The 24,221-nt window shown below is 47.5% G+C and overlaps 1 protein-coding gene and 1 pseudogene across 2 annotated transcripts; one reads left to right on the top strand and one right to left on the bottom strand.

Moving 5' to 3' along the window:
- Positions 1-7,203: 7,203 nt before the first annotated feature.
- Polr3gl (RNA polymerase III subunit GL) lies at positions 7,204-23,863 on the bottom strand. 2 transcript variants are annotated; one of them, XM_040752199.1, is made up of 9 exons: positions 23,471-23,863; positions 14,086-14,147; positions 11,709-11,876; positions 11,297-11,426; positions 10,318-10,386; positions 9,959-10,015; positions 9,289-9,362; positions 9,090-9,203; positions 7,204-7,768 (listed from the first exon to the last, which is right to left on the bottom strand). In XM_040752199.1, the coding sequence occupies exons 3-9, from the start codon at positions 11,832-11,834 to the stop codon at positions 7,682-7,684; spliced, it is 657 nt and encodes a 218-aa protein (XP_040608133.1). In that variant the 5' UTR covers positions 11,835-11,876; positions 14,086-14,147; positions 23,471-23,863; the 3' UTR covers positions 7,204-7,681. The 2 variants fall into 2 exon arrangements, with proteins under 2 accessions (XP_040608133.1, XP_040608134.1); XM_040752200.1 differs by lacking the exon at positions 14,086-14,147 and having other exon boundaries at positions 23,471-23,862.
- On the top strand, positions 8,736-8,835 carry LOC121142485 (annotated as a pseudogene).
- Positions 23,864-24,221: the final 358 nt, after the last annotated feature.

Below are 24,221 nucleotides of genomic sequence, written 5' to 3'. Positions count from 1 at the left end.
TCGCATGCACACACACACACCACACACACACACCACACATACACACCGCATGCACACACACACACCACACATACACATATACATACACACCGCATGCACACACACACACCACACATACACATATACATACACATACACCGCATGCACACACACACACCACACATACACATATACATATACATACACACCGCATGCACACACACACACCACACATACACATATACATACACATCGCATGCACACACACACACGTATACATACACATCACATGCACACACACACACACACACACACACACCACACATACACATTTACATACACATCGCATGCACACACACACACCACACACACATATACATACACATCACATGCACACACACACACCACACACACACCACACATGCACACCGCATGCACACACACACACCACACATACACATATACATACACACCGCATACACACACACACACACCAAAATCCGAAGGGGAGGGCTTTGGGGGGGAGAATCTCAGCACTAGGGCGGCTGAGACAGGCAGATCAGGAGTTCAGGGTTATTCTCCGCTGCACAGCAAGTTTCAGGTCAACCTGGGTTGAATAAGATGTTATCTGTCATAAAAATAAACAAAACAAGAGGAAAAGTATTTGAAGTACCCCGAGGACTGCAAGCATAAGTCCGAGTGAAAAGGCCTTTCTGTCCACAGCCATCTCGTGGCCAGGCCCGTACTTCTCCTGAGACGTCGGTAGACAGTGCTGACACCCTGGACAGGTGCGAGAGTGGCGAGCTGGACTGGAAAACAAGACTCAAAGCAGGATCCAGGCCAAGTAAGGGAGAGGTGAGGGGCTGAAAGCCGCCAGATCCAAGTATGGTCAGACAGGAAAAAGTGCCTGGGTGCCAGGAGAGAGGCCTGGGGAGGAGATGGACTTTATGAAGCCCTGCTTCTCTCTCAGAGAGAGACTGGCCTCTCCCACAGAGCGCCTGCCCGCCAGTGTTCGCTTAACTTCCTTTTACCACGCTGCCTGGTGAAAGCGTTAACTGGAGGAGGGAGTTTCCTTTCAAAATGGTTGCATCTCTGGCCACAGCAGAACAAAAGGACAGCAAACATCAAGGCTTTTTCCCATGTCCAAAGGGGACTGGAGGAAAGACCTCTAATTTAGAGGTTTGCTTATTTCCTTCCTTTCTTTTTTGTTTCTTTTTGAGACAGGGTCTCTTACAGCCCAGGCTGACCTCAAACTCACCATGTAGCCAAAGATGATCTTGAACTCCTGGTTGGCCTTTGTTCTACCTTTACCTCACAATCACCTACCCTTTGTTAGATAGGTTTTACTTGCTGGGTGTGGTGGCCATGTTTTTAATCCTAACCCCAGCACTCAGGAGCCAGCCTGTCAAATTTGAGACCAACTGGAGTGGAGATCCAGTCTCAAAAATAAATAAATAAAGAAACAAACAAATAAATAAATAAATAAAGCTGAGAAGTCTGGGGAGATGGCTCAGTCAGAAAAGTGCTTGCCATGCCAGCCTGAGGACCCCAGTGTGGTTTCCATTCCCTGCAATCCCAGGGCTGGGGACATGGGCACAGGCAGATTGTTGAGATCAGTGTCCAACCATCCTATACTACTTCAAAAGCTCAAAGCCTGTGAGAGATCCTGTCCCAAAACACTAGGTGGATCATACTCGAGGAACAACACTTTGGGGCGACTTCTACCATTCATATATAGACACACATGAGCTCAGGCATCTGTACACATATATGAATACGCACGCAAACAAAACTTCAGCACACCAAGACAGGAATAAACCAAGTGTGGTGGCACAAACCTATAATCCCAGCACTTTTGGATGTTTCTTTTTGTTGCTGTTTGCTTTTTCTTGCTTTTAAGACAGGGTTTTTCTGTATAACAGTTCTGGCTGTCCTAGAACTCCATCTGTAGACCAGGCTGGCCTCAAACTCAAAGAGATCTGCCTATCTTTGCCTCCGGAGTTCTGGGATAAAAGCATGATCCACCATGCCAGTCTTGTTTGTTTTTTTCAATACAGGGTCTTTCTGTGAAGCTCTAGTTGTCCTGGAACTCACTCTGTAGACCAGGCTGGCCTCAAACTCACAGAGATCCACCTGCCTCTGCCTCCTGAGTGCCGGGACTAAAGGTGTTGGTTGAGTCACTACATCTAGCAAACCCAGCACTTGGGAAGCTGGGTCAGAAGAATTATTCCATGTCTGAGATTAGCCTGAACTACACAATGAGCCCCAAGTCTCTGTCTTAAATAAAATAAAGCAAAAACAAGCCAGAAACAGTGGTGTGCCTGTACTCTCAGCATTTGGGAGATGGAGGCCCAAGCATTATGAGAGTAGCAGTATTTGGATTTTTTTCTCACTTCTTTACTATAAACTCAGAGGGGTAGACTCACAGGATTGTTGCCACTCAGGGACGGGAAGGAGTCTGAGCTGTAGGGAGAAGTCCCTAGTTGGTGATCCTGGGGTAAGAGGAGGTTTGAGAATGTAGTCATAGACCCTGTGATCATGGAAACGTAGGGTTAAATCAGCGTGTGTCTACTAACTCCCTCTGGGTGACCCAGTTGACAAAAGAGACACCTTAATTCCCATTGGATTAGGCAAAGTGTTCTCCGTGATAATACTAGAAACTAGAATTCCGCACTGGGATTTCAAATTTCTATATTTGTGATTTCGGGGAGGGGGGGATATGGGTCTCAGTAGGGGAAAAGTCAGTGGAGAAAAGGTCATTGCTAGTCTGGTCAGATTACCTAACTGAACTATTCCTGTCTAGCCCATTTATCTCCCTGGCCTCCAGGCCAGGCACATTTGAGGACAGACAGGAAGGACTGGTATCAGCAGTGCCTTCTTTGGTCTCATCTGTGTTGTCGTTGCTGTATGGCCTGACGTGCAACTTGTGACCTTGACTTTTCTGCTGCAGGGGTCTTCTTCAATCTTACTATCTGAAGGAATTGCTGATCCCCAGCTACTCTGGCTGAAGAGGTTCTTGGAAGCAACTGGTGATATGCCTGATTTATCTTTAGCCTGCCTGGCCGAAAATAAGGCGGGGAGATCAAGGGGATCGAATGAGCTTGGCAAAGTAGGGACATGCCCCGACATTTGGAGGACCAAGGTTGGAGTGGCCATTTGGAGTCAGTCGTACTGCCTCAAAGACAAAATATCATAAAAATCAGGTCATGTTTGAACTCTGCCCTGCCTGGAGTCTTGCTTTTCTTAGCAGGTGACCTTGCTGGACGAAGCCAATAACACCACTTGTACCTTTGCAAGTGGATCTACATCAACTCTATTGGGTAGTAGGGTTCTCTGGAGACATCTAGTCCAACTTCATATGTCAGACAAGAAGAAACTGAGGCATGGAGTCTTGGCAGGACTTTCTGAAGGGTACAAGACTATGGAGTAGGGAAACTAAAGCAATGAGATGATGTTTGGCTTATCTGAGATGACAATTATTCCCCTTGACTAAGCTTTTGTTACTGCCCCCCCCTCAAGTCTTTTGAGACAGTGCCTCCTATCAAATTTTCCATGTAGCCAAGGGTTGTAGGCATATGTCACTGTGCTCGGTTTATGTCCTGTTGGGGATAGAACCAAGGACTTCGTGCATGCCAGGAAAGTGCTCTACCTACAAAGCTAAACCCCAGTTCCCCACACCCTGCTTTGTTCTTGACAGCCTACACTCTTCTCTTTTTTTTTTTGAGACAGGGTTTCTCTGTGTTGTTTTGGAGGCTGTCCTGGAACTTGCTCTGTAGACCAGGCTGGCCTCGAACTCACAGAGATCCGCCTGCCTCTGCCTCCCGAGTGCTGGGATTAAAGGCGTGCGCCACCAACGCCTGGCTCTTCTTTATTTTCAAAGGTCAAACAACCATACAAATGAGTTGCAGAAACCAGCTAGTTCTTCATCCCCAAACCATAGGTGCCTGCCTAATCACTCTATTTACCTGCCTCCTGGCTTTCTTGGTTCTCCATGCTCAACCAAAACTGCATGTTGTATCCAGCTCTCTGTTTGGGCCTCCCTCAAACTACTGGAGTCCCTGCACCCATTTGCTGATGTCACATGTCCTGCTCAAGTAGGAGAAGCCTGGGAGGGTAGGGGTGAGGCATGGGTCAGGCAGAGTAGGTTTCCTGCCAGAGAACCTACTGTGCAGTCCAGGCAGTGGGCACGGGGACAGTTTAGACAATAAAAACTGTCCCTAACGGGTATTATGTACACAGGTGACAAGCACTGCCTGGGTCTGATGTAAATGTTTGTAAGCAGGGCCTCAACTGTTAGGGTGCCTCTCCATGAAGAATGGCTTGGCCCTGGCTCCTGGACCTAGCCTCCAGCCTCTGTCTGTTTGCGAGTGCTTATAGGAAGTTGGGGAAAGGTCAGTGGAAAAAGTTTAACTCATGCTTGGAACAGCTTAGGAATCTGGAGAAGGTGCCGGGTCTCGTGTTATCGGCTTTGTCCAACAAGGTCATCTGCCAGCAAAGGCCGGCGTCCAGGCAGGCAGAGTCCAGGAATGGCCTGATCCTTATGACACTCTGTGTTTGAGGCAGTACAACTGATCCCAAGTGGTCACTCCAACCTTTGTCCTCTGTTCTCTCTATCATGGCGAAGGGACGTGAAGGAATGTGAGTGTGGAGAGCTGGCTGGAGATTTCATTTCCTGCCCTTCTCTTCCACCGCTGTCTGTCCCGTTGCTCTAAGAAGTCAGAGAGGACCGTGAGATGGCCCAAGGATGCCTGCCTGCAAGCCTGAGGACTTGAATTTGAGTCCCAGGTCCATATGGTGGAAGGAGAGTACTGACCCCTCAGGTAGTCCTCTGCTCTCCACACACGTGGTATTCCTGTCCACCCTCCCAATAAATGAGGTTTAATAAAAAGGGAGTTTCCAGGGGAGCACTCGGTGGGCTAGCAGGGGCAGTGCTTACCAACACAGCTCTGAATTTAAGTGATGAAGTTAGGAGAGTGTGTTCCCTCGTGTGTGTGTGTGTGTGTGTGTGTGTGTCTGTGTCTTTGTGTGTGTCTCTCAGTGTGTTTGTGTGTCTTTATCTGTGTCTCTGTGTGTTTGTGTGTCTCTCTGTGTCTGTGCTTGTGTGTATCTTTGTGTCTGTGTGTTTGTGTCTCTGTGTGTGTGTGCATGTGTGTGTCTGTGTATGTGTCTTTGTGTGTGTGTCTGAGTGTCTCTCTCAGTGTGTGTGTCTCTGTGTGTATGTCTGTGTGTATCTCTGTGTGTCTGTGCTCGTGTCTTTGTGTGTGTGTCTGTGTGTGTGTCTTTGTGTGTGTGCATGTGTGTGTCTGAGTGTCTCTCAGTGTGTTTGTGTGTCTGTGTGTATGTCTGTATCTCTGTGTGTGTCTGTGCTCGTGTGTCTTTGTGTGTTTGTCTCTGTGTGTGTGTGCATGTGTGTGTCTGTGTATGTGTCTTTGTGTGTGTGTCTGAGTGTCTCTGTGTGTGTGTCTCTGTGTGTGTGTTTGTGTTTCTGTGTGTGTGCACGTGTGTGTCTGTGTTTGTGTGTGTGTCTGAGTGTCTCTCAGTGTGTTTGTGTCTGTGTGTGTGTTTGTGTCTCTGTGTGTATCTCTGTGTGTGTCTGTGCTCGTGTGTGTCTTTGTGTGTGTTTCTCTCGGTGTGTGTGTGTGCAGGGAGCACCGGGGGCAGAAGGGGTCTTAGTTGGGAAAGACAAAAGAAAACCTGTCAGGATCTTTCTCTTGTTTTCTGCTGTCCCCTCCCTAGCTACAGTCACCAGCTGTATAACTGTGGGAAACCCCGGCAACAAGTGGCCTGGCTCCACCCTTCACTCGGGGAGCTAGAAAAGGAAACACATTAATCATCACAAATTGCTCAATAACTCTGGAATGTTCCTTTCTATTCCTGCTACCTTCTCGTTTCCTTGGCCGGGCTTCTCTCTAACACTTGCTCCCACATTTAAACGAGGCTTTTAAGGGTGCTTCCCCTCCATGGAGTCCAAGCCCACTTCTCCATGTACAGTGGGGTCAGAAACACCTGATTGCGGGTTTTGCGTCTGTAGCTCTCGGTGCTGTAGGAAATTCAGTCAATCTGCCTAAACGCAATGGAGCCATTTGTTGCCACTTCTCCCACATTGCATCTTACGACTTTTAAATACTCAATGGGGTCCCGTAGTAGCGCCCCAGATAGCTAACTAAGCAGGCCCCACTCCGTTTCTATACTGGACACGCAACTTACTCGTGGCTGTGGCATGTCAAGTGCATGCAACCAATCAGCTTGAGGAAGGCTTTCTCAGCAGCCAATCAGAGCGTAGGGAAGTGACCTCAGCCAAGGGATTGCTGTGTGGGCGAGGAAGCATCTCTTAGAGCTCTGTCCCTGAATCACTCCCTTCCTCCCCACCCTCTTTACTTCCTGTAGGATAACACCGCCTACCCCTCCCCAAAGTAGAGTGAGAAAGGCCAACTAAATTCCACAGAGGAGAGAACCAAAAGAGAAACTGCAAGCCACACACTGACTCTGGGTGTGGAGACGAGGGTACATACGTAGGGTAAATAAGCCTTACCAAGTGGGCTCCCCAGGTCCCAGAAGAGACCTGTGCAGCTGAAAAGTTTGCTCTCTCTGGCCCCTGGCTTTCTTGACTCCGCACAAAAATAGCTGCAATCATTTGTAAATAAGGACACAATCAAGGTCAAGTGCGAGAAAGAGAGGTTTGTGTCCTTGAGAGCATGCCTGAATATACTGCACATACAGGGGCACGTCCCAGTGCGGGACTTCCCGCCAAAGGCCGGGGTGGGCAGCTGGTCTGGGGAGACCCCGCGCTTTCCCCCACTGCTTCCAGGCAGCACTGCGGATGAATCCCTGGATGTGCCCCGCTTGTAGGGCTGAGAGGCAAAGAGCAAGGTCCCAGTGTCACACTGGACAAGCCGAGGGTTGACCTGGTGGCACACGCCTGGCATCCCAGCGCTCTGGAGGCTGAGGGTGTAAGGCCGGTTTGGGCTACAGAGTCAGTTCAAGGCCAACTAAGGCAACTTATCAAAATACTATCTCAAAGTAATATGTAATATATAATACACACACACACACACAAGAGCCGAGGATACGGCTCAGTGATCCCACACTGGTTTAGCATTTGTAAGGCTGTAATTTCAATCCTTGGGGCAGGGTGGAGGGTGGGGGGTGTGGGAAAGACCTGACTGGACATCCCCTTCAGCCTCTCCTCCACCCCCACCCTTTCCTGGTAGACAACACTCTGAGACAGATACAAACATTTTATTTAAAAATACAAAACAGGCCTTACTCCTCTTAACTGTTTCCACCCCAAGGACGTCCATAAGGGCTTATAAAAATCAAGCAGAGGTGTACACAGCTGTCTCCATGCTAGCAACCCAGCTGCACTTCAAGTCTTCTTTCATACTAAGATGCCAGCCTTTTCCCCGAATGGGGGAGGTGACACAGATTTGCCATTGCTGCTCGGCAGGTCCCCTGGACTCTGACTGATTTTCCCCCACAGGGGTAAGTGATAGGAAGTCTGCGGTGATGGTGCAGGAATCTCAAGACTTGGACGCTGGAGGCAGGAGGGTAAGAGTTCAGGAAACCTCAGTTACTTACTGAGTTCCAGGCCAGCCTGAGCTATGTGAGATCCTGTCTCAAAAACAATAATAACAAAAACAGGAAAAACCCTACATAATTTTAGATCCTATATCGAAAATCAAGGATGTAGGGGCCCAGATTTTCAGTATATAGCCTCGTCCATATTGTCATCACTGTCACCTCCAAAGTCCTCTCCATTGTCAAAATATGACATGATGTAATCAGTTTCCTGAAACGTAGAAAGAAGCAAAGATCAGCAATGGTTTCAGAGTTTTTCTTTCCCTTTTTTCCGGGTCTTTCTTCGAAGACATACCTTTCCCAGTCTGGACACCCAAGCAGCTGTTAAAAGTTTATTTTAGGTGTACAAGTGTTTGTCGGCACCTACGTCTGTGTGCTGCTTGCATGCCTGGGACCCTCAGATCCCCAAAAGAGGCATCATATGTTCTGGAACTGGAGTTACAGGTTGTGAACCACCACTTGGGCACTGGGAATGGAGCCTGAGTCTTCTGGAAAAGTAGCAAGTGCCCTTAACCATTGACCGATCACTCCAATCCCATGCCATGCATTTTAAATTACGTTTGTTTACTTGTTTGTGTGACTATGAGTGTACGGGTGTGTATGTATGTGTGTATGCCCTGATGTATGTGTGGAGGTCAGGAGACACTTGCAGAAATCAGTTCAGTCCATCACGTAGTGGGCTCCAGGGATTGAATTCAGGTCAAAAGGCTTGGCGGCACACACCTTCACCCTCTGAGCCCTCGCACCTACCACGTTACAGGATTCGAGAATGGGCCAGAAGCAGAGGAAACGGAGCCATTGGTGGCACTGTCACTCTAGGCCCTGGTCTCTGAGAACATCTCCTGTGTAAGAGTTGAGAGCCAGGTCCATGGGATGGCTCAGCACAAGAAAAGCTTTCTGCCAAGCTGGAGGACCAGAGCCCAATTCTTACAAGTTGTCTTCTGATCTCCACACATATGCCATCATACACACACACACACACACACACACACACACACACACACACACACTAAAGAACAAATTAAAAAAACCTCTTTTCTATGATAAACCTGGTGGTGTACTCCTGTAATCCCAACATTAAGAAGTAGACGAAGGAGGATTTCTGGGGAGTTCCAGGCCAATCTAGTTTATATAGTGAGGCCCTGCCTCAAAAACAAACAAACAAACAACAAAAAAATGTGCTCGCTTTGGCAGCACATACACTAAAATTGCAATAATTATAGCAAAAATTAGCATGGCCCTTGTTCAAGGATGACATGTAAATTGGTCCATATTTTTCCCACTTGAGCATTTAAAACAAACAAAAACAACAACAAAAAAATATTTAAAAGACAGAGAGAGGCCGTCTCCAAAAAGCCAAGAGAGAGAGAGAGAGGGAGAGAGAGAGAGGCAGAGAGGGAGAGGGAGAGAGAGAGGGGGAGAGGGAGAGAGAGGGAGAGAGGGAGAGGGAGAGAGAGAGAGAGGGGGAGAGAGGGAGAGAGAGAGGGAGAGAGAGGGAGAGGGAGAGGGAGAGAGAGTGCAGATGCCCTCACCTCTTCATGCTCTTCCTCGTCGTACTCCTCTTCTTCCCCCTCTTCCTTCTCTTCTTCTTCTTCCTTCTCCTCATCCTCCTCTGAGGTCACTTCCTCCTCCTTCTTCTCTAGAGTCTCAGGTGAGGGTGAATAGGAAGAGAAGCTCACACTGGGCTCTAAGGGACCTGGAGCCCAGCTGTCTACCACACCTCCTCCTCACCTCCAGCTTCTGTATTGTTTCCTCCTTGTCATCCGCGGTCTTAGGGGGCCTCTTGGGGAGTATAATGGTGGCCCCTGTTTGGAGGATCAAACAGCGAAGCCTTAGGGAGCACATCTCCTGACTAGCTTTCCTTCCAGTTTTTAAGTTTGGGGCGTGTGTGTGTGTGTGTGTGTGTGTGTGTGTGTGTGTGTGTGTGTGTGTGTAAGTTAGAGTAGGTTCTCTCTACCGTGTGTGTGTGTGTGTGTGTGTGTGTGTAAGTTAGAGTAGGTTCTCTCTACCGTGTGTGTGTGTGTGTGTGTGTGTGTGTGTGTGTAAGTTAGAGTAGGTTCTCTCTACCGTGTGTGTGTGTGTGTGTGTGTGTGTGTGTGTGTGTAAGTTAGAGTAGGTTCTCTCTACCGTGTGTGTGTGTGTGTGTGTGTGTGTAAGTTAGAGTAGGTTCTCTCTACCGTGTGTGTGTGTGTGTGTGTGTGTGTGTGTGTGTGTAAGTTAGAGTAGGTTCTCTCTACCGTGGGTCCTAGGAATTGGTGGCAGGTGTGTTTATCAGCTGAGCCATCTCTCCCTCCAGCCTAGCTCTCTATGCATTCCGGCAACAAACATGCTACTCTGCTGCCCCCATGTGGTTATTATAGCATCAGCAGGTGAACCCTCATCCTTTTCTAGGTTCACTTACGTTCCTTCTGTAGTTTCCGAACTCGAATCTTGAGCTCTCTGGGTAGACGCCTCCAATCTGGGAACAGTGAGAGTGTGAAGGTCAGCAGGACCTGGGGCCTCCCTGAGTGGGGACTGGCACTAAAGGGAAGGTGGGGGCTTTAAAGGACAGGAAGGAGGGGTTGGCTTCAAGTTATTCAGAAACAAGACTGTTGACTGGATGCCTCTGGGAGGTGGCACTGTTAGTAGGTTTCTGTTGAGAGCACATCTAAGACTCTTGTTTCTAGATGCTGTACAGGAAAGGGAGGGTTGTGGTTCATGGCACCCAAGCAACTCACGGCCCCTCTGGGGAAGGCCATTCAGTGAAGTCCCGTCACCTACCAGGGTTCCAGTCGATGGCATTGTCCATTGGCCCAGACATCTGGTACTTGTCTGAGTACCGTTCCACATCTGAGGGGCCAGAGGTCACGAGTCAGAGTTTTATCCACAGAATAAATTTGTTCCTAAGAGTCTACCCCTCTTAATTCTAGGGAATTACTGATTGCCTCACTCCAAACCCAGAGCCCAGTGGTGCCAACCTCAGTGAAGACCTTGTCCCCTCCACCCTGCCTTTTTGTTACTCTGCCCTTCTGCTCCTCTGAGAGGCAGGGTCTTCCCTGGACAGTATATGCCAGGATGAAAGCCAGGCTTCGCCGGGTGGTGGTGGCGCACGCCTTCAATCCCAGCACTCAGGAGGCAGAGGCAGGCGGATCTCTGTGAGTTCGAGGCCGGCCTGGTCTGACAGCCTCCAAAACAATACAGAGAAACCCTGTCTCATAAAACCAAAAAAAAAAAAAAAAAGCCAGGCTTCAGGCTTCAGTCTCCTCTCTTCCTCTTACTAATGGGGTAAGGTTGGTAAGTCTCCCATCTCTGCAAGCCCTCGGCTCTCAAGGCCTCCATATAAAAGCATTAATTGTCAATACTAAAATACTGTACTTCCTCACCATGGGTAAATATCTGCTATCCCAAGTCTGCCTGTAGCACTGCCCTCTCTAGTCTCCTGCTCTCACTGTGGAGGGGAAATGCTCGGCGGAGGTGGGGTGCTCAGAGACCTAGCTAGATCAGGGGCCCTCCAGTCAGCTACGAGGCGCTCAGGTGTGGTAGAGTTTGTTCTGCGCCCCACTTATACATACGAAGTAAGACGCTAACGCTTTAATGTCAACTCAAACCTTGAATAAGGTATACTTTTGGGACACAGACGGGAATTTTAATGCTCCCTCCATTAGACAGTAACCTTCCTGAGTCTCTCTGGTCCCGAGGATGCTGAGCACGGGCGCTGCGCACAGAAGGTTCTAAACACGATGCTCGCCTTTCCACTGACCTCTCTTGGGGACAGCTGGCCGGATGAAGTACGGCAGCTGCCTCATGGCCCCGCGCAGCTCCTGCTTCAGTGCCAGAACATACTCCCCTTCCTCTCCCGCGGGCAGAGGCACCGGGTGGAACTCTAAGGGCTGAGAGGCACAATGGTTAGTTTAGGACAAAAATGCAGTAAGAACCTTAAAGGGCCGTTCCCCTAAGCTGAAAGCCGGAGAAACCGGAGGGTAACGCAGCATCTTTTGAAAGCTGGGGAGTGGGGGGGTGAAGAGAAAAGATAAACACTTGTCTTCTGTGGGCCGGAACTCTGGAGGCAGGGGTCAAGATGAGGGTGGCTTAGGACGGGCCAGGAGGAGTCTGTGGCCACATGTAGTCAGTGAGGGGCACATGGGAGTCTTAGGGAAGGAGGGGACACTCACAGGAAAGAGTGGAGAAGGCTGTAGAGTGGGCGGGGGTAAAGCATCACCCTTCCCAATGCCCACAGCCTCCATGTTGAAGGTCAACTGGCCTCGGCCACGACCCCGGCCCCCACCCCGGCTGGCCATGGTGGAGGGGGCCTGGATACTCCGAGATCCAGTGAGAAAAACCTAATAAAGACAAAAACAAAGAGATAAAGATGTAAAGGAACTACATGACACCCGGTATCCTACGGCTGGAGACATTTTTCTCAGTGCTAGGGTTCAAACCCAGGGTCTTTCTCATGCTAAGTAAGTACTCTACCTCTGAGCTATATTCCAAATTGTTTCTCTGTGACACTTAAAAAAGCCATTGGTGCTGGGCAGTGGGGCATGCCTTTAATCTCAGCACTTGGGAGGCAAAGGCAAGCAGATTTCTGAGTTTTAGGCCAGCGTGGTCCATAGAGCAAGTTCCAGAACTGCCAGAGCTATGCAGAAAAACCCTGTCTTTAAAAAAAAAAGCAAAATAATAAATAAAATATATAATTAATTAAGTAAAAATAAAATATGAGGTTAGGAATGATGCAACAAAAGTGTAATCCCAGCACCACACTTGGAAGGCTGAGGCAGGAGGATTGCAAGCTTGAGGCTAGCCTGGTCTACATAGAGTTTGAGGCTACTCAGAGCTCAATAGCAAGATCTTATCTCAAAAACAAACAAGCAGGGATCTGGAGAGATTGTTCGGTGCTTAAGAGTATGCACTGCTTTTGCAGAGGCATGGAGTTTAGTTACTAGTACTTGTGTCTGGTTGCCCACAGCCATTTGTAAACCCAGCTACAGGGAATCTAACACCCTTGTCTGGCTTCCATGGATGCCTGCTCTCCCTCTCTCTCTCTCTCTCTCTCTCTCTCTCTCTCTCTCTCTCTCTCTCTCTCTCTCTCTCACACACACACACACACACACACCACAAAATTTTAAAATATTAAAATCTTTAAATGCATGTGCATTAGTGTTTTGCTTGCATGGATATCTATGTGAGGGAGTCAGGTGCTCTGGCACTGGGGTTACAGACAATCACGACTTGCCACGTGGGTGCTGGGAATTGTGCCCAGGTCCTCTGGAAGAACAGCCAGTGCTCTTAACTGCTATCTCTCGAGCACCCTGTAAAGTTTTAAGAATATTTTTAACCAGGCGGTGGTGGCACATGCCTTTAATCCCAGCAGGACTGGCTTGGTGGCTAAAAGTATGTGCTGCTCCTGCAGAGGACCAGGGTTTGGTTCCAATTCCCAAGCCTTTTACAGCCTCCATAGACGTTTCATATACACGGTACTCCTACAGGCAAGCAGGCACACACAGATAAGTAAAAATAAGTAATATTTAAAAGACTTTAAGGCACTAAAAATAATAAATTTTGGCTACAGAGTTGTCTCAGCGGTCAAGAGTGGGCACTGCTCTCCCAGATGACTTGAATTTGATTCTCAGCACTCACAAAGGGTGGCTTATAACCACCTGTATCTCTAGCTCCCGGGGATCCAATGCCTTTGGCCTTCATGGCACCTCAATTCATGTGCACACACAGACACAGACCCATCATAATAAAATAAATCTTTTTTTTGAGATTTTTATTTTATGTATATAATTGTTTTGCAGACATGTGTACATGTGTGTAGTGCCCACAAAGGCCAAACGAGGGCACTGTTTTGCCCAAGACTGAAGTTACAGATGGTTGGAGCCAGATGAGGTGCTGGGACTTGAACAGAGCTCTAAATTACAGAGCGGTCTCTTTGGCCCCAAGTAAAACAAATCAACATTAGGTTATAATCCCAAAGTATGAAGTAAATGTCCATGAGTACATAGCAATAAAATGACTGGGAAAAGACAAATGTCCCATGCAGAATTCTAAACAAATTATGCAGACAGTCCAAGCTAAAACATAAGCTAAAGCATGCAGATATCCCTCCCTAACGGGACAGGAGCATAATTCCTGCTTCTTAAGTATCAGTTTTATAGGAAATTTTGTCCCACATGCTTTTGGCAAATTGGAGGGTATGGAGTAACTTTCTAACGGACATCATGCCAGTCAGGGAACCAAAACCCATGTCAACAGCGGTAGCTCACGTGGGCAATATGTCTTCTTAACACGATATAAAGACACTGCTTCTTTTCTCGTTCTGTGGATGTGGGATCTCCTGTAACCCAGGCTGGCCTGAAACTCACTATGCAGCCGACAGTAGCAGTGACCTGTGACCTTCAGACCTGCCCACCTCCACTCTGGAGTGCTGGGACTGCAAGCCATGCACCGCCTTCCCTTCTCTCTCCTCTCCTGTCCTGGAACGCTCTGCCTCAGTTTCCCAAGTGCTAAGCCTCCATGCAGGTGCTAGACTTGAAATGGTTATTTTACCTCTGTGTCATCATTCCAGAAGAGGGCTAGCCTACAGCATGTCTGGCCAGTTCTCTTCAAAACTGTCAAGATTATAAAAAAAGAAACTGAGACACTGTCACAGCTCACAGGAGTCCAAGGAGATAGGACAAAATGTAGCAGGGAATTCTGGATGGGATTGTAACACATGAAAAGACCATTATATAAAAACTAAAGCCGGGCGGTGGTGGCGCACGCCTTTAATCCCAGCACTCCGGAGGCAGAGGCAGGCGGATCTCTGTGAGTTCGAGGCCGGGCTGGACCCACAGCCTCCAAAGCAATACAGAGAAACCCTGTCTCGAAAACAAAACCAAAAACAAAACAAAACAAAACAAAAAAACAAAAAAAACTAAACTAAAGAAATATGGATGGAATATGAACCTTGAAAAATAACAATATGCCAGGCAGTGGTGGTGCACACCTTTAATCCCAGCACTTGGGGGGCAGAGGCAGGCGGATCTCTGTGAGTTAGAGGTCAGCCTGGTCCTCAGATCAAGTTCCAGGATAGCCAGGGCTACACAGAGAAACCCTGTCTGGAAAAACCGAAAAGGAAAAAAAAGAAAGGAAGGAAGAAAGGAAAAAATAATGTACCAATAGTGGTTCACTAACTGTAACAGATTCATTATAGTAACATACATTAATAATAGGGAAACTGTGTACCGGGGATGTATGGGAACTCTGGGGGTTATCTGCCCAGCTTTTCTGTAAATCTATTTTTGTTTTATTTTATCTTGCAGGACTGGAAGCTGAATCCAGGTTTTTCCACATTCTAAGAGAGTACTCAGTTACTGAACTACAACCCTGTAACATTTACACCCTGTAAACATTGTTTTCATTCAGGTGATGGACTTTCATGATTGTTCCTCTTTTTTCCTTTCTGTGTATTCATTTCCCCTATAATGTATGAATACTTCTTTTTATAATAAGAGAAAATTATTAGGTAGGCTCTGTGGCTTGAGCTTGTAATTCCGGCACTTGGTGGGGGTTGGGGCTGAGGAAAGAGGATGGCCAAGGAGTCTGGGGTTAGCCTGGGCTACACAGGTATTTCCAAACTCAGGAGCCTCCTTGCCTTTACCTCCCAAGTTCTGAGATTACAGTTATGAGCCAACATGACTAGCCAATAAATAAAATCACTGATTTAAGATTTTAACCACAGGTCCAAGGAGAAGTCTCAGTGGGTAAAGGCCCTTGGCATACAAGCTGACCACCTGCGTTTGAGCCACAGAACCGACGGGAGGCAGGAAAACTAACAGGAGTTTATAGGCTGGCTGGCCTGAGGTTCACTACTCAGTGGTTAGAGACCCTTGCCTCAGCAAGGTGGAGATCAGGGACAGACCAGGTCAGAGAACTTTGGGGACTCTCTCCCCCCACCCCCCCCTCACACACACACATACTAAAGTAATAGTTTAAAAATTGAACTAAATGTAAATATATTATGTTTTATATACAGGATCCTATACAAGAATAATCTATAGCAGGAAAAAGATGGAGGTCTGAGGAGTTAGGAGCGTCTAACTACCATGAAAAAAAAATGGAATGAAAAAATTGCTGTTGAGACTGGATGTTTGACAGTGACTTAGCAGAGTAGCTTGTCATTAGTCTTTAGCTCCTTTCAAGGAAGAGGACTACGCAGCCGGCTGAGGTCTCCTTCCCTTTGACAGATACGTTCCGGCTGTGGAGGAGAAAGTGGTTCTGTGGGGAGCTAAGGAAAGGCCATGAACTTGGAGGATAGACAGTGCTAACCCCATTTCCACACACTCATGCATGAAACAAGTGATCACCAAAGGGCAAAGACCACAAATGCCCCTTAATGCAGGCATCGAGCTGCGGCTCAGAAACTGGACAGCACGGGTCTTGTCCTTTCAGCTTGGGAGTCTGTAACAAATCCATTTACGATTGTAACAAATGGTACTGTAAACGCACTCAAAAGCTTCCAGCTATGGAGATCAAAGGTCCACATGGGAAGCTACTGCTGTTGCTCTGCTACACATCTTCTCAGTAACTGTTTCCAATCATGGATTAGTGCTGTTGTCAGCTTTGGCAGAGAAGCTTCTGTTTGTTACAGTCAGCGGTGACACTAGAGACTGGTCAAAGTACAGAGAATACAGGACTGCCTGTTGTCAAGCCATAAGACACCAGTGTCGCCCCCTCTAAGGTTTCAAGGACTTCACAGAGGGGAAAGGTTGGTGTGCGTGGCACACTGGTTTCTGGACATGGCATGGCTGCCGCCCGAGCCTTTGTGGTTAACTACACAAGACTGGGTCTGTTCACATCCTGTCACTGAAGGAGGGGATCGTGGGGACTACCCCTTCCGAAGAACTTATAAGATCTTAGCAACTGATGGGAGAGGGAGAGGCATTTTTTTAGTGGTGTAGCCACTGATAAGGTTCTCAAGCTGCTATAAGGAAACCCTCCCTGAGCCCGGCCTGTGGCGCACACCTTTAATCCTGGCGCTCGAGAGGCAGAGGCAGGTAGATCTTTGTGAGCTTAGGCCAGCCTGGTCTACAAAGGGATCTCACATAGTGAGACCTTGTCTCAGAAAAAAAAAAGAAGAAAACAAAAAAGAAATAATTTCCTATGCTCCGTAAACAACGCTACTGAAACTGATTGCATCACACACTGAAAAGACGCAGGAGAACAAGGGGCTCTAACTGGGAAGAAGGGGGTCAGCAGGAATGGGACAGGGAGGAGAAAGGGTAACTGTGTGTGTGTGTGGGGAGAGACAGACAAACAGAGAAACAGACAGACAGACAGAAAGGATATGATTGCAATTCACTGTACATCGATGAAGTACATGTATGAAAATGTCATAAGGGAACCCATGTTAGGTAACACGCACTAATAAAAGCATTAGGAAGAGACTCTTGTGGACGTTTCAAGTCTCCTATCGTGTGGCCCAGAGCCGCTCTATTACATCAGCCCTCCCTAGTGCTCATCAGCGCACTGCTGTCCCCACACACCAGGTCACGCACCCGGGCCCGGCTTACACAGCTCTGTGCTGCAGTGAAAGCTCATTTCAACAACGCACACAAAGCCCACCAACAAGCACATGATGTTCAAGCACGGCAGAGCTGGGTGTGGGAGCCAAGCCTGTGATCCTAGCCCTTGAGATGTAAAGACAGGATGCTCCGGAGTTCAAGACCATCCCAGGCTACGGAGTAAGTGCCAGGCCCTCCTGGGCAACACAAGTCCCTGTCTCAAAACACCAAAACCAACCAACCAACCACACTAACAAAAGTTCAGTTTTGTCATTTTTCTAGCGACATAAACCTTGGTTCTTTGTCTGTAAAATGAGAATAATGGTAATAATAAACCCACCATCCTAATTACTTTTAAATTGCTTTGAAGACACACTGTGACCAAGCAACTTGTAGAAGAGACTTTATTGGGGGCCTACAGTTTCAGAGGGTGAGTCCATGACCACCATGGCAGGGATGGCAGCAGGCAGGCAGGATGGCACAGGAGTGGTAGCTGAGAGCTCACATCTCATCCATAAGCATGAGGCAAAGAGAGAGAGAGAGAGAGAGAGAGAGAGAGAGAGAGAGAGAGAGAGAGAGAGAGAGAGAGAGAGAGAGAGAGAGAGAGAGAGAGAGAGAAAGCCAACTAGGAACAATGAGGGCTTTTGAAACTTGAAAGCCCACCCCCCAGTGACACACCTCCTCCAACAAGGCCACACCTTCTAATCCTTCCTAAACAGTGCCACCAACTCGGGACCAAGAATCCAAATATATGAGCCTCTATGTGCCCTGAAGTTGCTGAATGCTGATGATAAAGCAGAGGGAAAAGTAGGCAAAGTAAACAAAAACTAAACTCGTGTGCACCCCTGGAGCTTCCTACACAGAGTATATACTGGGGGGGGGGGAGTCATCAGCTTACAAATAAGAGTTTAAGCCACAGAGTAGGCGAGGTCCTGAAAGGAGATGGTGCAGTGAGCAGTCCTGGGGCACTCTAATTCTGTATTTGTAGTAAACAAGGTAAGAAGTAATTCTATGTTAGAATTCTTGGAGATCTAAATGGAAAAAACTTCATTCTCCACAAAAGAAATGATAGCTGGGGATGCGTCTCCGTGATCTATCCCTTCCTCAGGTGTAGGGCCCCAGGATCAAACCCTGGAACTAGAGGGGGAAAACAGCAAGTAGGATGGGCCTGTTGTACACGTCTGTAATTGCAGCATTAGACAAGCTGAGACAGGGGGATTGTAAACTCTAGGCAAGCCTAGGCTCCACAGTAAGATGTTGTCTCAAAAAAACCCAAACTAGACAAATAGAAAACAAAATACACAAAGGCTGAACATAGTATCAAGTACCTTTAATCCCAGCACTTGAGGCAGAGGCAGATGGATCTCTGTGAGTTCAAAGCCAGCCTGTTATACAAAAGAGTTCCACACCAACCAAGGCTACATAGTGAGACCCTGCCTGCCTCAAAACAAATAACAACAACAAAAAACGGACAAAGTATATGAACAGAAAATTGACAAAAGAATGGCCAATAAAACCACATTAAGATATCTATCTATCTATCTATCTATCTATCTATCTATCTATCTATCTGAGACAGGCTCTCTTTACAAAGCACTGGTTGTTCTAGAACTATGTAGACCAGGCTGGCCTCACACCCACAGGGATCTGCCTACCTCTGCTTCCCAAATGTCTGGTCTCTTTCTTTCTTTCAAGACATATCTACCTATCTATCTACCTATTTATCTCCAAGATAGGGTTTTTCTGTGGCTTTCGATGCTGTCCTGGAACTCGCTCTTGTAGACCAGGCTCACAGAGATCTGCCTGCCCCGGTCTCCAGTGTGCTGGGATTAAAGGTGTGTGCCACCACTGCCCAGTATTTTTAATTATGGGTATTGTGGATTTGTGGATTATGCGCATGTGAGTCCTGGTGCCCATAGAGGTCAGAGGGGTCAGATTCCCCTGTAGCTGTAGTTGCAGATAGGCACTGGGACATAAACTTAGGTCCTCTGTGGGGGCAGTATACTCTCCTAACCCTGAGCCTCTGCTTTAAAACATATGTTTGCATGTTTGTGTGTGCATAATGTACACATGCACATGTGTTTGTGTATGAAGGTGCATGTGGGCTGTGATGAGTGTAGAGGTCAGAAGACAACTTTGGGTGTGGTCTTCACCCTCTGCTTTGTTTCAGAGGCAAGGTCTTTCTTGTTGACCATAGCTGGCCCGAGAGCTTCTGTGGTATTTTCTGGTCTTCACCTCACATCTCATCATAAGAATGCTGGTATTACACCACAGGCCACCATATCTGTCCAGCTTTTATGTAAGGGATATGATCCTAATTTTACAGCTTGAGATGAAAGTATTTTTTTATGGATTGGGCCATCTCCCTAGTCCAAAAAAACCATTTTCTACCTAACAAAGGAACTAACAAAGATGTAAATGTAAATGTAAATGATAATAACCAGGCTGTGGTGAGATGCCCCTCAAATGGACCTTGGCTGCGCTGGTTAGTTTTTTGTCAAATTGGCACAAGCTAGGGCCATCTGGGAAGCAGGAATCTTAATTGATAAAATGATTCCATGAGATGGGGCTGTGGGCAAGCCTATGGGGTCGTTTTCTTCATTGATGATTGTGTGGGAGGGTCCAGGTCACTGTGGGTGGTGCCATCTCTGGGCAGGTGACCTTTTGTTGTAAAGAAAAGAAGCTGGGAAGCCTTGGAGAGCAGGTCAGTCAGCAGCATGCTCCTCGGCCTCTGCTTCAGTTCCCGCCTCCAGGTCCCTTACTCTGGGATGTGTAGGCCAAGTGAACGCTTTTCTCCCAGGTTGCTTATGGTCATAGTGTTTCATTGCAGCAATAGAACGCCAACTGAAACATGACCACACCTCAATGGAAAGACAAACAACCTCTCAAGGTTTTGAATGTTTTCTTCTCAATCTAGAAATCCTCCCGCTGAAATGTGGACTATTCCTTTACACTGTGTGAATGTGTGTCACTGTGACTGGGTTAATAAAGAAGCTGACTGGCCAATAGCTGGACAGGTAGAGGTTAGCTGAGACTTGCAGACAAAGAGAGAGCTCCAAGAAGGGGAGGAGTCTCGCAACCGCAAGGCGACTCAGAGTGAAGGAGATGAACTTGCTATACGGAGAAAAGGTACTGAGCCATGTGACAGAGGTAGATAAGAAATATAGGTTAATTTGCCGGGCAGTGGTGGCGCATGCCTTTAATCCCAGCACTCGGGAGGCAGAGGCAGGCTGATCTCTGTGAGTTCGAGACCAGCCTGGTCTACAAGTTCCAGGACAGCCTCCAAAGCCACAGAAAAACCCTGTCTCGAAAGTACCTCCCCCCCAAAAAAAGAAATACAGGTTAATTTAAAATGTAAGACTTGGCTAGTAACAAGTCCCAGCTATTGACTGAGCATTTATAATAATACATCTCTCTGTGTGGTTATTTGGGAACTGGCTGGTGGGACAGAAAAGTACATCTGCATAAAATCCATCCTAAATAATCACATATTCTGCAATAAAAATATCCACATGTTTGTTAAAGAGCTATTTATGGCAGCAAAAGTTCTGAAATAAACTAGGTATGGTGATGAACCCCTATAATCCTTGCACACAGGAGGCTAAGGCAGGAAGTGGTCAGCCTGAGGCATATAGCATTCCAAGCCAGCCTGGGCTATATAGTGAGACCTTGTTTCAAACAACTAATTGTGAAATGATATAAGTGGTCTAATAACATATGGTTTAAAAAACAAACCACTTTAGAGCATTATCTGTTATCATAAATGTCATGACCAAGTTAAATAGAGGCAGAAGGACGTCCATAATATGGAATGTGAGTGGTGAGGGGGGAATATGACAAAAAGTCACGTTTATTTGTTATTTTATTTTTGTGTTTTAATTCTTGGTATAAAGTTGAATTTATTGTGTGGTCTTATTTACTTATAAAACACACCAATTTATGCATAAATACAGAATAAACTAAGAATATAAATCCAGATCCTAGTAACGGGCAGGCAAGATGGCTCAGCAGATAAAGGCACTTGCTGCATGACAATGCAGGTCTGAGGACCTGAGCTCCATCCCCGAGCCACGAGAAAGTGAAATGGAGATATGGCCTTACAAGGCTGTCCTCTGATTGTGACATGCATGCTGTGGCATGTGTGTATACATATAATAACAATAAAGTTTAAAATTGCAAAATACTAATCAGTAAACACTACGTTAGGATTATGGAATAATGCACACTGTCCTTATATTCCTATATTTGCAAGTTGTATGGAATAAATGTATATCCTAATGAACAAGTAAAAAGGATGTTTTGTTTTCAAGAATGCTAGGGAGGGCTAGAGAGACTGTTCAGTGGTTGAAAGCACGGACTGCTCTCCTAGGGGACCTGGGATTAGATTCCCAGCCCCCACACAGTGACTCACAATGGTCTGTAACCCTGGCCCCAGAGAATCCAGCACCCTGTTCCGCTCTCCGAGGGCTTCGGGCACACAAGCGGTGCAAAGACATACATCAGACAAAACGCTCACACACAAACAAAAAAGCAGAGGGTGGTGTTACACCCTTACCTAGCAACTCATGAGGTCAAAATCCAATCTTAAGTCTATATTTTTAAAAAAAGGTCAAAATCCAAAATAATTACAAATAAAATCCCACAACAAAAATACATAAAAACTTGCTTAGAACAAAGCCATGGGCCAATCCTGTCATTCAGAAGTTTGAGTTCATCTTTGGCTCTAAAGTGAGTCTGGGGCCCGTCTTTGGGGGAGCCTGAGCTCTATGAGACCCTGTCTTAAAAGGGGGGCTCATCAGTTAAGAGCATGGTGGCTCTTCCATAGGACCCTGACGGGTTCCCAGCACCCACATGGCGGCTCACAACTGTCTGTACTCCAGTCCCAGGGGATCTGATGCCTTCTTTTGGATTCTGCAGGCACTGCATATACAAACATGCAGGAGACATAAAAAAAGAAAGTGTGATGTTGGTGCAACGTTCCTGTTGCAACCTTCCAATGGAAATGTAGAGCATACTTCATTCCCCTGTCCTCCACGAGTGGGCCCCACCCACAATAAAGTTAAGTTGAACAAATATAAAGAAAAAATTAAATGGTGGGGTAACCTGAAAAGAACTAGTGAGTTCTTTTATTAAAGATGCTGGCACAGGGGTAGGGGTATAGCTCAGGGACAGAGTTATTGCTCAGTGTTTGTAAGGCTGGATTTACTCTTCACAGTTTTTTAAAATTTGGAGTGCAGTGGTGAAAGCCTGCTATCCCAACCTTTCAGGCAGTGGATCAGAAGTTCGAGGCCAGCCTGCTTGCATAGCAAGAACCTGTCTCAAAATATTTTTCCACATAACAATTTACTGGGTAGATTTCAGTAGAGGGTTCGCTGTGATCCTCATTGTCCAGCATTGTGTCCGGCATGTAGTCGGCTCTCAGTAAATAGTTGTTGCTTGAACAAATGGCCACATGAGTCTACAGACCTTCTACACTTGAGGCCTTGTGAGACATAAAGCCTGCCTTCCCGTTCTCTTTGCTGTTTTCCTTCTCTGGTCTGAGAGTAATTATAAAACATTAATGCAATAAACCACCAACTTAAAGGCCCTTAATTATATACCATGCTGTCTTCTATTCTTCCCTAATTATATTAGGAATTTAAATTTGTCCTCCTTGACAAGAGCACTGGTTCCCACAAATCAATTCCATTCAATTAACTTTTATTGAGCACAATGTATTAAGTACCACAGTCTGTCCCCCCAAAGCTTCCATCCAAAGAATAGAAACTTCAAAAGAGAACCTGCAATCCTAGCACACAGGAGTCTGCCAATAAAAACGATGGGAGGGATGGAGGGACAGTGCGGGCCTCACAAAACGGTGAATGCTCTTGCGGCCAAGTGGCCAGGAAAACTGACTCAAGTTGTCCTCTGATGTCCACGAGCAAGCCGTGGCGCACACGCCCACACACAAACACACAAAGAATGTGATTTTAAAAATTTAAGAGATTCCAATAGTGCTGAACAGGCAGGGTCAGGCCGGGGCTCAATTAATTCAAGAAAGGAGGTGGGTAGGGGAGAGCGTTTCAGCTGACCTGATGGCTAGCAGGAGTCGGTCAGGCTATTGCCGGGGGCTGATGTTAACAGATGCGCGAGAGGCTGGTACTGTAATAGTCTGAGCTACAAGAATGAGCCTTCCCCGCCTTCTGCTTTAATGTCTGTCCCCAGGCAAGCCCTGTCTGTGATGCACAGTCAATACAGCAATGGGAGCCCAGGGAGAAAGGGAAGGATCCAGAAGGGGGCTGATCCGACAGGCTGACGGGAAGCGTCGTCTATCCTGCTGTAGGCCACGGAGGACTAATTCGGGAAGTACCGGACCAAACCCGGTCAGAGTCACCAAGTCGAAGCCTTACCTGCCGTCCCTCCCCCACTCGGGGCCCACGCAGCGGCCGACTTGAAACGCGCTTTTCTTCCTCCAGCCCGCGTTCTAGACCCGCCTCCCCGGGCTCCCCATTGGCGGGTTTCCCGGCCAATCTTGGCGAGCGGAGGAGGGTGAGGCAAGGAGGAGGGAGAGGCGAGGAGGCGGAGGGAGCGGGCTAACCGGAACTGAGGCTCGGCCCGTGGGGCGCGCTGAGACCTGCGGCTGCAGACTCTGGATGGCAGGAGTCGGCCAAGGGGGCCTGCTCCCCAGAGCTCACGCAGGCACGTGGCTGAGCCCGCCGAGGAGAGCCGCTGCTGGGAAACGTCCTCCTGGCGGGAGAGACTAGACTGTTCCCAGCACCCGCCTGGAGGCTCCCAACCGCCAGACTCCAGCTTCCAGGGGCTCTGGCGCCCTCTTCCGGCCTTACGACGTGCGCGCCAGTCTCCCACCCCCACTCGCTCTGTCTTTGGGTGACTTTCCGACCCTCTCCTTAATCTTATGCAGTCTCCAGAACCACCAATAAATAATTAAAAAAAAAAAAAGACGGTCTGGTTACCCAGTCTAGGGTGGCCTTGAACTCATGCTCTTGCCTCTGCTATTACTATGTACTAACCAAACTCAGCCCAAAAATGCCCTCCCCAACACCCCGTGGATTGCAGCTGTGTCTCAGAAATGGGCTTGGGGATCAGAGAAGTCGTTGGGGGAGAGAAGGCAGGAACCCAGTGCCCTTCAAGCCCCTGGTT

This window comes from Mesocricetus auratus, unplaced genomic scaffold (assembly GCF_017639785.1).
Source record: "Mesocricetus auratus isolate SY011 unplaced genomic scaffold, BCM_Maur_2.0 Super-Scaffold_100009, whole genome shotgun sequence".
Taxonomy (NCBI): Eukaryota; Metazoa; Chordata; class Mammalia; order Rodentia; family Cricetidae; genus Mesocricetus; species Mesocricetus auratus.
Note: the sequence above shows the minus strand (reverse complement) of the source record. Positions and strands in the feature narration are given on the sequence as shown.

Bases quoted from the DNA above. Each gene is read 5' to 3' on its own strand.
- Polr3gl (XM_040752199.1), bottom strand. From the start codon at position 11,834: ATGGCCAGCCGGGGTGGGGGCCGGGGTCGTGGCCGAGGCCAGTTGACC. The intron at 10,387-11,296 runs GTCAGTGGAAAG...CTGGCCCCTCAG, and splicing joins GCCAGCTGTCCCCAAGAGAG to ATGTGGAACGGTACTCAGAC. The intron at 9,363-9,958 runs GTAAGTGAACCT...TCCTCCAAACAG, and splicing joins TCGGAAACTACAGAAGGAAC to GGGCCACCATTATACTCCCC.